Below are 12032 nucleotides of genomic sequence, written 5' to 3' on the forward strand. Positions count from 1 at the left end.
AGCGTCACTGGAGTCCAAAGTGGGGAGGGCTTGACACTCCCAGCCTGTGAGGTGTCAAGAGGACACCTGATAAGCCTCTGAGGCCTGCCCTCTTGCAGAAACCCTGTTGAGGCGCGGAATGGTATATGGGAGAGACGTGGGCCACGTGGAGCGTGCTTGCTACGGCAGCACATATACTAAAATTGGATCGATACAGAGAAGATTAGCATGGCCCCTGCGAAAGGATGACACGCAAATCCGTGAGGCGCTCCTTGTTTTGTTCCGTCTAACGGAAAGTACGGCCTATGTCAGCATCTGCCCCGTAATGTCTTGAGATTGCTTTGCAAAAGCATGAGAAATGCTCACAAGGCCTGCTAAGTAAATGCCCTGTCAGAGTCAAAGAGGTCGCTAGACGCAAGGACTCCGCGAGAGCCTTTAGTTCAGGATGAGAGGTGGGGCTACGATCTCATCAAGCCCCTCCCCTCAAGAATTACACCATCACCCTCTTCCTGCATTAGCTGCGGTCAGGATGAGCATTCCCCAAAAACAACAACTTTCATACTTACCTGGCAGGGGTAATACCATGATCAGAAAGGTGGTTCGCCCAGAGCGAGGCTCAGCCGTTGCACTCGGGCTGTGCTGACTTTTGCGAATTCCCCAAATGTGGGAATCTCGGCCGCATAATTTCTGGTAGTGGGGGACTGCGTGCGCGCTCTCCCCTGACGTGCTTCTGTGACCAATGTAGAGTTGTGTTTCTGCTGCTTTGTGTTTGGCTGAGCAAAGTGTTGGGAAAGCAGCTGTAGGCGTTCCTTGCCGTAGAAAACGGGGGTGCCTTGTGACCCACGCTTTGGAGATCTGCCCCAGTGTCAAGCTCAGGTCAGACTTGCTGATGTTTTCCCAGTAGGCATATTCCTGTGAAAAAAAAGAAGTGGAATGGTAGCTCCAAAAGCTTGGAATTCATAGATCTGACCAGCACCTTCCTATGACATTCTTCAATGCAGCTCAGTCATTGCTTCTCAGCTCATGCTTGATTTCATTTAGTCACCTGGCATCCAAAGAACCTTCTTCTGCGTTCGAAGGTAGAAAATGTGCTATGTATACTAAGTACTGCCCCGTGTGAAACAAAAAAGCGTCACTGGAGTCCAAAGTGGGGAGGGCTTGACACTCCCAGCCTGTGAGGTGTCAAGAGGACACCTGATAAGCCTCTGAGGCCTGCCCTCTTGCAGAAACCCTGTTGAGGCGCGGAATGGTATATGGGAGAGACGTGGGCCACGTGGAGCGTGCTTGCTACGGCAGCACATATACTAAAATTGGATCGATACAGAGAAGATTAGCATGGCCCCTGCGAAAGGATGACACGCAAATCCGTGAGGCGCTCCTTGTTTTGTTCCGTCTAACGGAAAGTACGGCCCATGTCAGCATCTGCCCCGTAATGTCTTGAGATTGCTTTGCAAAAGCATGAGAAATGCTCGCAAGGCCTGCTAAGTAAATGCCCTGTCAGAGTCAAAGAGGTCGCTAGACGCAAGGACTCCGCGAGAGCCTTTAGTTCAGGATGAGAGGCGGGGCTACGATCTCATCAAGCCCCTCCCCTCAAGAATTACACCATCACCCTCTTCCTGCATTAGCTGCGGTCAGGATGAGCATTCCCCAAAAACAACAACTTTCATACTTACCTGGCAGGGGTGATACCATGATCAGAAAGGTGGTTCGCCCAGAGCGAGGCTCAGCCATTGCACTCGGGCTGTGCTGACCTTTGCGAATTCCCCAAATGCGGGAATCTCGGCCGCATAATTTCTGGTAGTGGGGGACTGCGTGCGCGCTCTCCCCTGACGTGCTTCTGTGACCAATGTAGAGTTGTGTTTCTGCGGCTTTGTGTTTGGCTGAGCAAAGTGTTGGGAAAGCAGCTGTAGGCGTTCCTTGCCGTAGAAAACGGGGGTGCCTTGTGACCCACGCTTTGGAGATCTGCCCCAGTGTCAAGCTCAGGTCAGACTTGCTGATGTTTTCCCAGTAGGCATATTCCTGTGAAAAAAAAGAAGTGGAATGGTAGCTCCAAAAGCTTGGAATTCATAGATCTGACCAGCACCTTCCTATGACATTCTTCAATGCAGCTCAGTCATTGCTTCTCAGCTCATGCTTGATTTCATTTAGTCACCTGGCATCCAAAGAACCTTCTTCTGCGTTCGAAGGTAGAAAATGTGCTATGTATACTAAGTACTGCCCCGTGTGAAACAAAAAAGCGTCACTGGAGTCCAAAGTGGGGAGGGCTTGACACTCCCAGCCTGTGAGGTGTCAAGAGGACACCTGATAAGCCTCTGAGGCCTGCCCTCTTGCAGAAACCCTGTTGAGGCGCGGAATGGTATATGGGAGAGACGTGGGCCACGTGGAGCGTGCTTGCTACGGCAGCACATATACTAAAATTGGATCGATACAGAGAAGATTAGCATGGCCCCTGCAAAAGTATGACACGCAAATCCGTGAGGCACTCCTTGTTTTGTTCCGTCTAACGGAAAGTACGGCCCATGTCAGCATCTGCCCCGTAATGTCTTGAGATTGCTTTGCAAAAGCATGAGAAATGCTCACAAGGCCTGCTAAGTAAATGCCCTGTCAGAGTCAAAGAGGTCGCTAGACGCAAGGACTCCGCGAGAGCCTTTAGTTCAGGATGAGAGGCGGGGCTACGATCTCATCAAGCCCCTCCCCTCAAGAATTACACCATCACCCTCTTCCTGCATTAGCTGCGGTCAGGATGAGCATTCCCCAAAAACAACAACTTTCATACTTACCTGGCAGGGGTGATACCATGATCAGAAAGGTGGTTCGCCCAGAGCAAGGCTCAGCCATTGCACTCGGGCTGTGCTGACCTTTGCGAATTCCCCAAATGCGGGAATCTCGGCTGCATAATTTCTGGTAGTGGGGGACTGCGTGCGCGCTCTCCCCTGACGTGCTTCTGTGACCAATGTAGAGTTGTGTTTCTGCGGCTTTGTGTTTGGCTGAGCAAAGTGTTGGGAAAGCAGCTGTAGGCGTTCCTTGCCGTAGAAAACGGGGGTGCCTTGTGACCCACGCTTTGGAGATCTGCCCCAGTGTCAAGCTCAGGTCAGACTTGCTGATGTTTTCCCAGTAGGCATATTCCTGTGAAAAAAAAGAAGTGGATTGGTAGCTCCAAAAGCTTGGAATTCATAGATCTGACCAGCACCTTCCTATGACATTCTTCAATGCAGCTCAGTCATTGCTTCTCAGCTCATGCTTGATTTCATTTAGTCACCTGGCATCCAAAGAACCTTCTTCTGCGTTCGAAGGTAGAAAATGTGCTATGTATACTAAGTACTGCCCCGTGTGAAACAAAAAAGCGTCACTGGAGTCCAAAGTGGGGAGGGCTTGACACTCCCAGCCTGTGAGGTGTCAAGAGGACACCTGATAAGCCTCTGAGGCCTGCCCTCTTGCAGAAACCCTGTTGAGGCGCGGAATGGTATATGGGAGAGACGTGGGCCACGTGGAGCGTGCTTGCTACGGCAGCACATATACTAAAATTGGATCGATACAGAGAAGATTAGCATGGCCCCTGCGAAAGGATGACACGCAAATCCGTGAGGCGCTCCTTGTTTTGTTCCGTCTAACGGAAAGTACGGCCCATGTCAGCATCTGCCCCGTAATGTCTTGAGATTGCTTTGCAAAAGCATGAGAAATGCTCACAAGGCCTGCTAAGTAAATGCCCTGTCAGAGTCAAAGAGGTCGCTAGACGCAAGGACTCCGCGAGAGCCTTTAGTTCAGGATGAGAGGCGGGCTACGATCTCATCAAGCCCCTCCCCTCAAGAATTACACCATCACCCTCTTCCTGCATTAGCTGCGGTCAGGATGAGCATTCCCCAAAAACAACAACTTTCATACTTACCTGGCAGGGGTGATACCATGATCAGAAAGGTGGTTCGCCCCGAGCGAGTCTCAGCCATTGCACTCGGGCTGTGCTGACCTTTGCGAATTCCCCAAATGCGGGAATCTCGACTGCATAATTTCTGGTAGTGGGGGACTGCGTGCGCGCTCTCCCCTGACGTGCTTCTGTGACCAATGTAGAGTTGTGTTTCTGCGGCTTTGTGTTTGGCTGAGCAAAGTGTTGGGAAAGCAGCTGTAGGTGTTCCTTGCCGTAGAAAACGGGGGTGCCTTGTGACCCACGCTTTGGAGATCTGCCCCAGTGTCAAGCTCAGGTCAGACTTGCTGATGTTTTCCCAGTAGGCATATTCCTGTGAAAAAAAAGAAGTGGAATGGTAGCTCCAAAAGCTTGGAATTCATAGATCTGACCAGCACCTTCCTATGACATTCTTCAATGCAGCTCAGTCATTGCTTCTCAGCTCATGCTTGATTTCATTTAGTCACCTGGCATCCAAAGAACCTTCTTCTGCATTCGAAGGTAGAAAATGTGCTATGTATACTAAGTACTGCCCCGTGTGAAACAAAAAAGCGTCACTGGAGTCCAAAGTGGGGAGGGCTTGACACTCCCAGCCTGTGAGGTGTCAAGAGGACACCTGATAAGCCTCTGAGGCCTGCCCTCTTGCAGAAACCCTGTTGAGGCGCGGAATGGTATATGGGAGAGACGTGGGCCACGTGGAGCGTGCTTGCTACGGCAGCACATATACTAAAATTGGATCGATACAGAGAAGATTAGCATGGCCCCTGCGAAAGGATGACACGCAAATCCGTGAGGCGCTCCTTGTTTTGTTCCGTCTAACGGAAAGTACGGCCCATGTCAGCATCTGCCCCGTAATGTCTTGAGATTGCTTTGCAAAAGCATGAGAAATGCTCACAAGGCCTGCTAAGTAAATGCCCTGTCAGAGTCAAAGAGGTCGCTAGACGCAAGGACTCCGCGAGAGCCTTTAGTTCAGGATGAGAGGCGGGGCTACGATCTCATCTAGCCCCTCCCCTCAAGAATTACACCATCACCCTCTTCCTGCATTAGCTGCGGTCAGGATGAGCATTCCCCAAAAACAACAACTTTCATACTTACCTGGCAGGGGTGATACCATGATCAGAAAGGTGGTTCGCCCAGAGCGAGTCTCAGCCATTGCACTCGGGCTGTGCTGACCTTTGCGAATTCCCCAAATGCGGGAATCTCGACTGCATAATTTCTGGTAGTGGGGGACTGCGTGCGCGCTCTCCCCCGACGTGCTTCTGTGACCAATGTAGAGTTGTGTTTCTGCGGCTTTGTGTTTGGCTGAGCAAAGTGTTGGGAAAGCAGCTGTAGGTGTTCCTTGCCGTAGAAAACGGGGGTGTCTTGTGACCCACGCTTTGGAGATCTGCCCCAGTGTCAAGCTCAGGTCAGACTTGCTGATGTTTTCCCAGTAGGCATATTCCTGTGAAAAAAAAGAAGTGGAATGGTAGCTCCAAAAGCTTGGAATTCATAGATCTGACCAGCACCTTCCTATGACATTCTTCAATGCAGCTCAGTCATTGCTTCTCAGCTCATGCTTGATTTCATTTAGTCACCTGGCATCCAAAGAACCTTCTTCTGCATTCGAAGGTAGAAAATGTGCTATGTATACTAAGTACTGCCCCGTGTGAAACAAAAAAGCGTCACTGGAGTCCAAAGTGGGGAGGGCTTGACACTCCCAGCCTGTGAGGTGTCAAGAGGACACCTGATAAGCCTCTGAGGCCTGCCCTCTTGCAGAAACCCTGTTGAGGCGCGGAATGGTATATGGGAGAGACGTGGGCCACGTGGAGCGTGCTTGCTACGGCAGCACATATACTAAAATTGGATCGATACAGAGAAGATTAGCATGGCCCCTGCGAAAGGATGACACGCAAATCCGTGAGGCGCTCCTTGTTTTGTTCCGTCTAACGGAAAGTACGGCCCATGTCAGCATCTGCCCCGTAATGTATTGAGATTGCTTTGCAAAAGCATGAGAAATGCTCACAAGGCCTGCTAAGTAAATGCCCTGTCAGAGTCAAAGAGGTCGCTAGACGCAAGGACTCCGCGAGAGCCTTTAGTTCAGGATGAGAGGCGGGGCTACGATCTCATCAAGCCCCTCCCCTCAAGAATTACACCATCACCCTCTTCCTGCATTAGCTGCGGTCAGGATGAGCATTCCCCAAAAACAACAACTTTCATACTTACCTGGCAGGGGTGATACCATGATCAGAAAGGTGGTTCGCCCAGAGCGAGGCTCAGCCATTGCACTCGGGCTGTGCTGACCTTTGCGAATTCCCCAAACGCGGGAATCTCGGCCGCATAATTTCTGGTAGTGGGGGACTGCGTGCGCGCTCTCCCCTGACGTGCTTCTGTGACCAATGTAGAGTTGTGTTTCTGCGGCTTTGTGTTTGGCTGAGCAAAGTGTTGGGAAAGCAGCTGTAGGCGTTCCTTGCCGTAGAAAACGGGGGTGCCTTGTGACCCACGCTTTGGAGATCTGCCCCAGTGTCAAGCTCAGGTCAGACTTGCTGATGTTTTCCCAGTAGGCATATTCCTGTGAAAAAAAAGAAGTGGAATGGTAGCTCCAAAAGCTTGGAATTCATAGATCTGACCAGCACCTTCCTATGACATTCTTCAATGCAGCTCAGTCATTGCTTCTCAGCTCATGCTTGATTTCATTTAGTCACCTGGCATCCAAAGAACCTTCTTCTGCGTTCGAAGGTAGAAAATGTGCTATGTATACTAAGTACTGCCCCGTGTGAAACAAAAAAGCGTCACTGGAGTCCAAAGTGGGGAGGGCTTGACACTCCCAGCCTGTGAGGTGTCAAGAGGACACCTGATAAGCCTCTGAGGCCTGCCCTCTTGCAGAAACCCTGTTGAGGCGCGGAATGGTATATGGGAGAGACGTGGGCCACGTGGAGCGTGCTTGCTACGGCAGCACATATACTAAAATTGGATCGATACAGAGAAGATTAGCATGGCCCCTGCGAAAGGATAACACGCAAATCCGTGAGGCGCTCCTTGTTTTGTTCCGTCTAACGGAAAGTACGGCCCATGTCAGCATCTGCCCCGTAATGTCTTGAGATTGCTTTGCAAAAGCATGAGAAATGCTCACAAGGCCTGCTAAGTAAATGCCCTGTCAGAGTCAAAGAGGTCGCTAGACGCAAGGACTCCGCGAGAGCCTTTAGTTCAGGATGAGAGGCGGGGCTACGATCTCATCAAGCCCCTCCCCTCAAGAATTACACCATCACCGTCTTCCTGCATTAGCTGCGGTCAGGATGAGCATTCCCCAAAAACAACAACTTTCATACTTACCTGGCAGGGGTGATACCATGATCAGAAAGGTGGTTCGCCCAGAGCGAGGCTCAGCCATTGCACTCGGGCTGTGCTGACCTTTGCGAATTCCCCAAATGCGGGAATCTCGGCCGCATAATTTCTGGTAGTGGGAGACTGCGTGCGCGCTCTCCCCTGACGTGCTTCTGTGACCAATGTAGAGTTGTGTTTCTGAGGCTTTGTGTTTGGCTGAGCAAAGTGTTGGGAAAGCAGCTGTAGGCGTTCCTTGCCGTAGAAAACGGGGGTGTCTTGTGACCCACGCTTTGGAGATCTGCCCCAGTGTCAAGCTCAGGTCAGACTTGCTGATGTTTTCCCAGTAGGCATATTCCTGTGAAAAAAAAGAAGTGGAATGGTAGCTCCAAAAGCTTGGAATTCATAGATCTGACCAGCACCTTCCTATGACATTCTTCAATGCAGCTCAGTCATTGCTTCTCAGCTCATGCTTGATTTCATTTAGTCACCTGGCATCCAAAGAACCTTCTTCTGCGTTCGAAGGTAGAAAATGTGCTATGTATACTAAGTACTGCCCCGTGTGAAACAAAAAAGCGTCACTGGAGTCCAAAGTGGGGAGGGCTTGACACTCCCAGCCTGTGAGGTGTCAAGAGGACACCTGATAAGCCTCTGAGGCCTGCCCTCTTGCAGAAACCCTGTTGAGGCGCGGAATGGTATATGGGAGAGACGTGGGCCACGTGGAGCGTGCTTGCTACGGCAGCACATATACTAAAATTGGATCGATACAGAGAAGATTAGCATGGCCCCTGCGAAAGGATGACACGCAAATCCGTGAGGCGCTCCTTGTTTTGTTCCGTCTAACGGAAAGTACGGCCCATGTCAGCATCTGCCCCGTAATGTCTTGAGATTGCTTTGCAAAAGCATGAGAAATGCTCACAAGGCCTGCTAAGTAAATGCCCTGTCAGAGTCAAAGAGGTCGCTAGACGCAAGGACTCCGCGAGAGCCTTTAGTTCAGGATGAGAGGCGGGGCTACGATCTCATCAAGCCCCTCCCCTCAAGAATTACACCATCACCCTCTTCCTGCATTAGCTGCGGTCAGGATGAGCATTCCCCAAAAACAACAACTTTCATACTTACCTGGCAGGGGTGATACCATGATCAGTAAGGTGGTTCGCCCAGAGCGAGGCTCAGCCATTGCACTCTGGCTGTGCTGACCTTTGCGAATGGGGATGCGCCGTACCGTAGTGCAATTTCCTCGCGATGTGATTGGATAATTGTCTACGTTCATGATGCTGTATGTCGATTTATACGTCAGTGGGAGGGACAGAGTTTGAGGGCGCTGATTGGTTGTTTTTCTGTCAAACCTCTAATCCACGTGTGTTTTGTGTTTTCCTGGAGTTGGAGAACGCTGATTGGTTGTCTGTCAATCCTCTAATCCACGTGTGTTTTGTGTTTTCCTGACAGCTGCTGTCTGTTGCCGTTTCACCGGGCGAACTGTGAATCCCTTTGAAGACACGTTTTCCAGGGACGATAGTATGTTCAGAGACTATTTATTGTGGTGCTTTATTCCTCTTATATTTCATCTATTTCGTCCAAGTTAACTATATTAATAGTTTGTTTTGTTGAGTGTGTGTGGTTTTCTTTTTGGATTCGTTTCATATTGTGTTTCTATTAACACACAACTCTGGCTGAATGCTGTTACAACGCCAATTCCCCGAGATTGAGTAAATATCTCAATCATCATTGTTCCCTGTATATATCTACTCTTTACATCTTGCTTTCAGCTTATATTTTTAAAGTCTATTTATATTGTTTATTTTAACTTTGTGATGTTTGTCTTATATATTTTGCTGTTTTTTTATGATCAAAGCTGTATGTACTGCATATGACAAATAAACTTTAAACTTAAACTTATGGCTTATGACTGTGTGCGTGTCTACTTTGTGACATAGCTATAAATTTTATTCTTATATTGATTTTCATAATACATAGGAAATCAGTTATTTATTTCCAACCCATTTTGAATTTGATTTGACAAGTTTAGAATTATTATTGGAAGGCCTAAAATGTTTTTTTTTTAAATATGTACATTTATGAAAAATGACCAACAATTGTTCAAACAAACAAATTTTATCAAGGATGACAGTGTTTCAATAACAAATTTAGTATTAGAATTAATAAGAATATAAAGTCATTAAAATGAACACTACCAACAATTTTTACATGAAGAGGTACATAGTTACAAAGCTTTTTTTTTACATAAAACTAACATAACATAAATAAACTGTTAGCACAAACAGTGCTAAGGTGTAGACAATTTTAAGGGCCATCATTGAATGATTAAGAACAAAGTGCCATAAAATTAAAACTACAGTATAAACAGTGCAACCATGATGTAACTGAATTTTCCCTACCCGCATCAAGTTATCAATTAAGTGCATGAAATGGGGAACGCAGTACACAATACAGCACAAATAAAATGAACAAGCATTAGCATTAGAATGATTAAGAAATTAAAGTCATTAAAATAAACACTATCAACAACTTTTACATTAAGATGCACATATTTACAAACACAGCTTTTTTTCCCTCCAGAACATATTAAATATAAGGCTACCAAGACACAAGAGTGCTAAAGCTTAGACAATTTAAGGGCTATCATTGAATGATTAAGAACAAAGTGGCATAAAATTAAAACTATGTACAATGTAGATGCGGTGTAGGTGCGTTCATGCTGTAATTGTGATTTAAGTGCAGAAAACAGGAAACACAGTACAAAGACAGCACTAATCTAGGTAACAAATTTAGCATTAAAACGATTAAGAATATAAAGTCTTAAAAATGAACACCATCAACAACTTTTATATTAAGATGCACATATTTACAAATAAACCTTTTTTTCCCACTAACCTAGAACTTTTAAATTAAAACTATTTACAAAGTCCAACCATGCTGTATTTACAGAATTATTACAGGTCAATTGTCCAACATGTCAACAACAGAGGTGAAATGTTCATAGCTATCGTACACCCTGTTGTTCAGACCTCTTGACGGGGACATCATTTTTACAGGGCAGAAGCTCTTTTTTTTGTATTTTTTATGTCCCTGGGTTGGCTGATCACAGATTGTGCAGACAGGGAGATTTTGCACTCGTGAAAGTCTGGCTCCTACTTCTGAAGGCTGTTCCTTCAGCTTGCGCTTGTATTGTGTAGCTCTCGCCCACAGTGAAGAACTGCACGTACTGTGCGAAGTGCTACTGGTCTGCGTGGCAGGTTTTAAGGGCACAGTCGAAGGGACTGATGTGGGTGGACCAGCAATTGCAGAAGCTGAAGTAGACTCAGGCACAGGTCTGGTGATGGTACAGGTGGCAGGTGTTTTCCTTACCAGCAGTGGCAGTGGTGCAGGTGGTGGCAGTGTTGGATGAGGACGGGAGAGAGTCATAATGTCTGTTCTTTCCTTTAACCTCTTTGTCCCTGCCATGCTAGGTGTGGGCACATATTCCATCATTGGGTAGTCTGGTGGTGGGAGGACTGCCGGCTGGAGCGGTGCTGGAGGAAGGTCTGCAGACGAGATGGAGGTGGTCTTTGTAATGGTGGAAGGCTGTTTTGTGGAATGCAGGTTAAGGATTCTCTCTTGGCAACGGATGAAGTCTCGTACGGTCTTGACGTTGATTTTTGGCAAAGGAATTCCTGCCCTGCACAGGACTGGATCCTCTGCCAATATCCGGTGCTGAATTCGCTCGTACGCCTTTAAGATGGTACTCTTCTCAGGGCTGGTGCGAGAACCTTGAGGTAATTGCAACCACAACAGTTTCACCAGGGTGTACATCAGCCTGTTCTTCTGAGCACTGATGTCCTGTTGTGCCGGTGCATAGCGCTTGGCCATCTTCATCCTCTGTACCACAGCAGCCTCAACAAGATCGTCCCTTTTGGTGCGACAGTAGAGGGTATTGCCCCAGTGTGTTCTGTACATCTGGTTGAACTGCTGTGGCTGTTTGTCATGCTCCTCCACTGCATTCCAGGCTTCGAGAACCCTGTTTCTCTGGTCAGTGGTAAGCGACAGCTTGTCTTCAATTAGGCTAATCTCAACCAGCACAGAGCAGAATGATTCTAGTTCTTTAAAACCAGGGAGAGGGTTTGAACTGCAGGCATCCTCCTGTAAAAAAAAAAACAAAAAAAAAACAAATGAATACACTGTCTCTTTTTTGCAGCAACCACTGCACATTAAATTCTGGCAGACACACAGGTACTTACAAAGGCTGGAGGGTGAACAGTGGAGGTTTCGTCACTGGTAAGAGTGATGTGGGGCAGATCGGCATCCAGGACACCCTTGTCCACTTCTACGTCACTCTGGTATGCCTCATCAGCTTCATCTGGATCAAGCTGCCCAGGCTGAACCACCTCCTCCTCTGGACTGGGTCCATCGTCGGCAATGTCCTGAAGAGAGAAAGGCTCCCCACTGCTCTGACTGAACAAATACTCCAACCCGAGCAGCTCAGCAGAATGGACATCAACAGAAGCCCGGAAATTCTCCTCCACAGGCTCTCCAAACAGCTGCTGACAATGGGCGTTGAGGCGATCGATCAGAGGTGCAGAGTATATTCTGTGGTGTCGCCCCTTGCCACCAAACACAGCATCGGAGGTCCTGTCCGAATTCCAGCGCGCGATACCGCTTATCAGGTAAACCTGATAGGGGCGTGCAGCACAGTGGGGACCTGAACATTGCAATAAAACATATTAGAATATTTACACAATTAAATGTTACATTTGTTACAAGAATAAAGACTACACTTGCATAAGTTGCATACCTGGAATCATATTTGGAAGTGATTTGTGGAAACCCTCCATGCTGTTGCTTCCACGAAGACATTTATAGA

General features: G+C 47.9%; 1 protein-coding gene and 16 non-coding genes across 17 annotated transcripts; 16 read left to right on the plus strand and 1 right to left on the minus strand.

The window, feature by feature from the left end:
- Nucleotides 1-152: 152 nt before the first annotated feature.
- On the plus strand, nucleotides 153-259 carry LOC125783665 (U6 spliceosomal RNA). The gene has a single exon (XR_007426385.1). It is a non-coding gene; the product is annotated as a U6 spliceosomal RNA (small nuclear RNA).
- Nucleotides 260-537: 278 nt separating this feature from the next.
- On the plus strand, nucleotides 538-701 carry LOC125783587 (U1 spliceosomal RNA). Its single transcript, XR_007426310.1, has one exon. It is a non-coding gene; the product is annotated as a U1 spliceosomal RNA (small nuclear RNA).
- A 558-nt stretch (nucleotides 702-1259) lies between these two features.
- Nucleotides 1260-1366, plus strand: LOC125783666 (U6 spliceosomal RNA). The gene has a single exon (XR_007426386.1). It is a non-coding gene; the product is annotated as a U6 spliceosomal RNA (small nuclear RNA).
- A 278-nt stretch (nucleotides 1367-1644) lies between these two features.
- Nucleotides 1645-1808, plus strand: LOC125783549 (U1 spliceosomal RNA). Its single transcript, XR_007426272.1, has one exon. It is a non-coding gene; the product is annotated as a U1 spliceosomal RNA (small nuclear RNA).
- A 558-nt stretch (nucleotides 1809-2366) lies between these two features.
- On the plus strand, nucleotides 2367-2473 carry LOC125783937 (U6 spliceosomal RNA). Its single transcript, XR_007426657.1, has one exon. It is a non-coding gene; the product is annotated as a U6 spliceosomal RNA (small nuclear RNA).
- Nucleotides 2474-2751: 278 nt separating this feature from the next.
- Nucleotides 2752-2915, plus strand: LOC125783532 (U1 spliceosomal RNA). The gene has a single exon (XR_007426255.1). It is a non-coding gene; the product is annotated as a U1 spliceosomal RNA (small nuclear RNA).
- Nucleotides 2916-3473: 558 nt separating this feature from the next.
- Nucleotides 3474-3580, plus strand: LOC125783667 (U6 spliceosomal RNA). Its single transcript, XR_007426387.1, has one exon. It is a non-coding gene; the product is annotated as a U6 spliceosomal RNA (small nuclear RNA).
- Nucleotides 3581-3857: 277 nt separating this feature from the next.
- On the plus strand, nucleotides 3858-4021 carry LOC125783571 (U1 spliceosomal RNA). The gene has a single exon (XR_007426294.1). It is a non-coding gene; the product is annotated as a U1 spliceosomal RNA (small nuclear RNA).
- Nucleotides 4022-4579: 558 nt separating this feature from the next.
- LOC125783669 (U6 spliceosomal RNA) lies at nucleotides 4580-4686 on the plus strand. The gene has a single exon (XR_007426389.1). It is a non-coding gene; the product is annotated as a U6 spliceosomal RNA (small nuclear RNA).
- Nucleotides 4687-4964: 278 nt separating this feature from the next.
- Nucleotides 4965-5128, plus strand: LOC125783525 (U1 spliceosomal RNA). The gene has a single exon (XR_007426248.1). It is a non-coding gene; the product is annotated as a U1 spliceosomal RNA (small nuclear RNA).
- Nucleotides 5129-5686: 558 nt separating this feature from the next.
- Nucleotides 5687-5793, plus strand: LOC125783670 (U6 spliceosomal RNA). Its single transcript, XR_007426390.1, has one exon. It is a non-coding gene; the product is annotated as a U6 spliceosomal RNA (small nuclear RNA).
- Nucleotides 5794-6071: 278 nt separating this feature from the next.
- Nucleotides 6072-6235, plus strand: LOC125783555 (U1 spliceosomal RNA). The gene has a single exon (XR_007426278.1). It is a non-coding gene; the product is annotated as a U1 spliceosomal RNA (small nuclear RNA).
- Nucleotides 6236-6793: 558 nt separating this feature from the next.
- On the plus strand, nucleotides 6794-6900 carry LOC125783940 (U6 spliceosomal RNA). Its single transcript, XR_007426660.1, has one exon. It is a non-coding gene; the product is annotated as a U6 spliceosomal RNA (small nuclear RNA).
- Nucleotides 6901-7178: 278 nt separating this feature from the next.
- On the plus strand, nucleotides 7179-7342 carry LOC125783586 (U1 spliceosomal RNA). The gene has a single exon (XR_007426309.1). It is a non-coding gene; the product is annotated as a U1 spliceosomal RNA (small nuclear RNA).
- A 558-nt stretch (nucleotides 7343-7900) lies between these two features.
- On the plus strand, nucleotides 7901-8007 carry LOC125783671 (U6 spliceosomal RNA). Its single transcript, XR_007426391.1, has one exon. It is a non-coding gene; the product is annotated as a U6 spliceosomal RNA (small nuclear RNA).
- Nucleotides 8008-8285: 278 nt separating this feature from the next.
- LOC125783593 (U1 spliceosomal RNA) lies at nucleotides 8286-8445 on the plus strand. Its single transcript, XR_007426316.1, has one exon. It is a non-coding gene; the product is annotated as a U1 spliceosomal RNA (small nuclear RNA).
- An 868-nt stretch (nucleotides 8446-9313) lies between these two features.
- LOC125782689 (uncharacterized) lies at nucleotides 9314-11666 on the minus strand. The gene is made up of 3 exons (XM_049467452.1): nucleotides 11625-11666; nucleotides 11410-11592; nucleotides 9314-11311 (listed from the first exon to the last, which is right to left on the minus strand). The coding sequence occupies exons 1-3, from the start codon at nucleotides 11664-11666 to the stop codon at nucleotides 10133-10135; spliced, it is 1404 nt and encodes a 467-aa protein (XP_049323409.1). The 3' UTR covers nucleotides 9314-10132.
- Nucleotides 11667-12032: the final 366 nt, after the last annotated feature.

Source organism: Astyanax mexicanus, chromosome 18 (assembly GCF_023375975.1).
Source record: "Astyanax mexicanus isolate ESR-SI-001 chromosome 18, AstMex3_surface, whole genome shotgun sequence".
Taxonomy (NCBI): Eukaryota; Metazoa; Chordata; class Actinopteri; order Characiformes; family Acestrorhamphidae; genus Astyanax; species Astyanax mexicanus.

Coding starts and splice junctions, on each gene's coding strand:
- LOC125782689 (XM_049467452.1), bottom strand. CDS start 11,666: ATGTCCATTCTGCTGAGCTGCTCGGGTTGGAGTATTTGTTCA. Junction 11,593..11,624: donor CGGGTTGGAGTATTTGTTCA/GTCAGAGCAGTG, acceptor TTCTCTCTTCAG/GACATTGCCGACGATGGACC. Junction 11,312..11,409: donor CTGTTCACCCTCCAGCCTTT/GTAAGTACCTGT, acceptor TTTTTTTTACAG/GAGGATGCCTGCAGTTCAAA.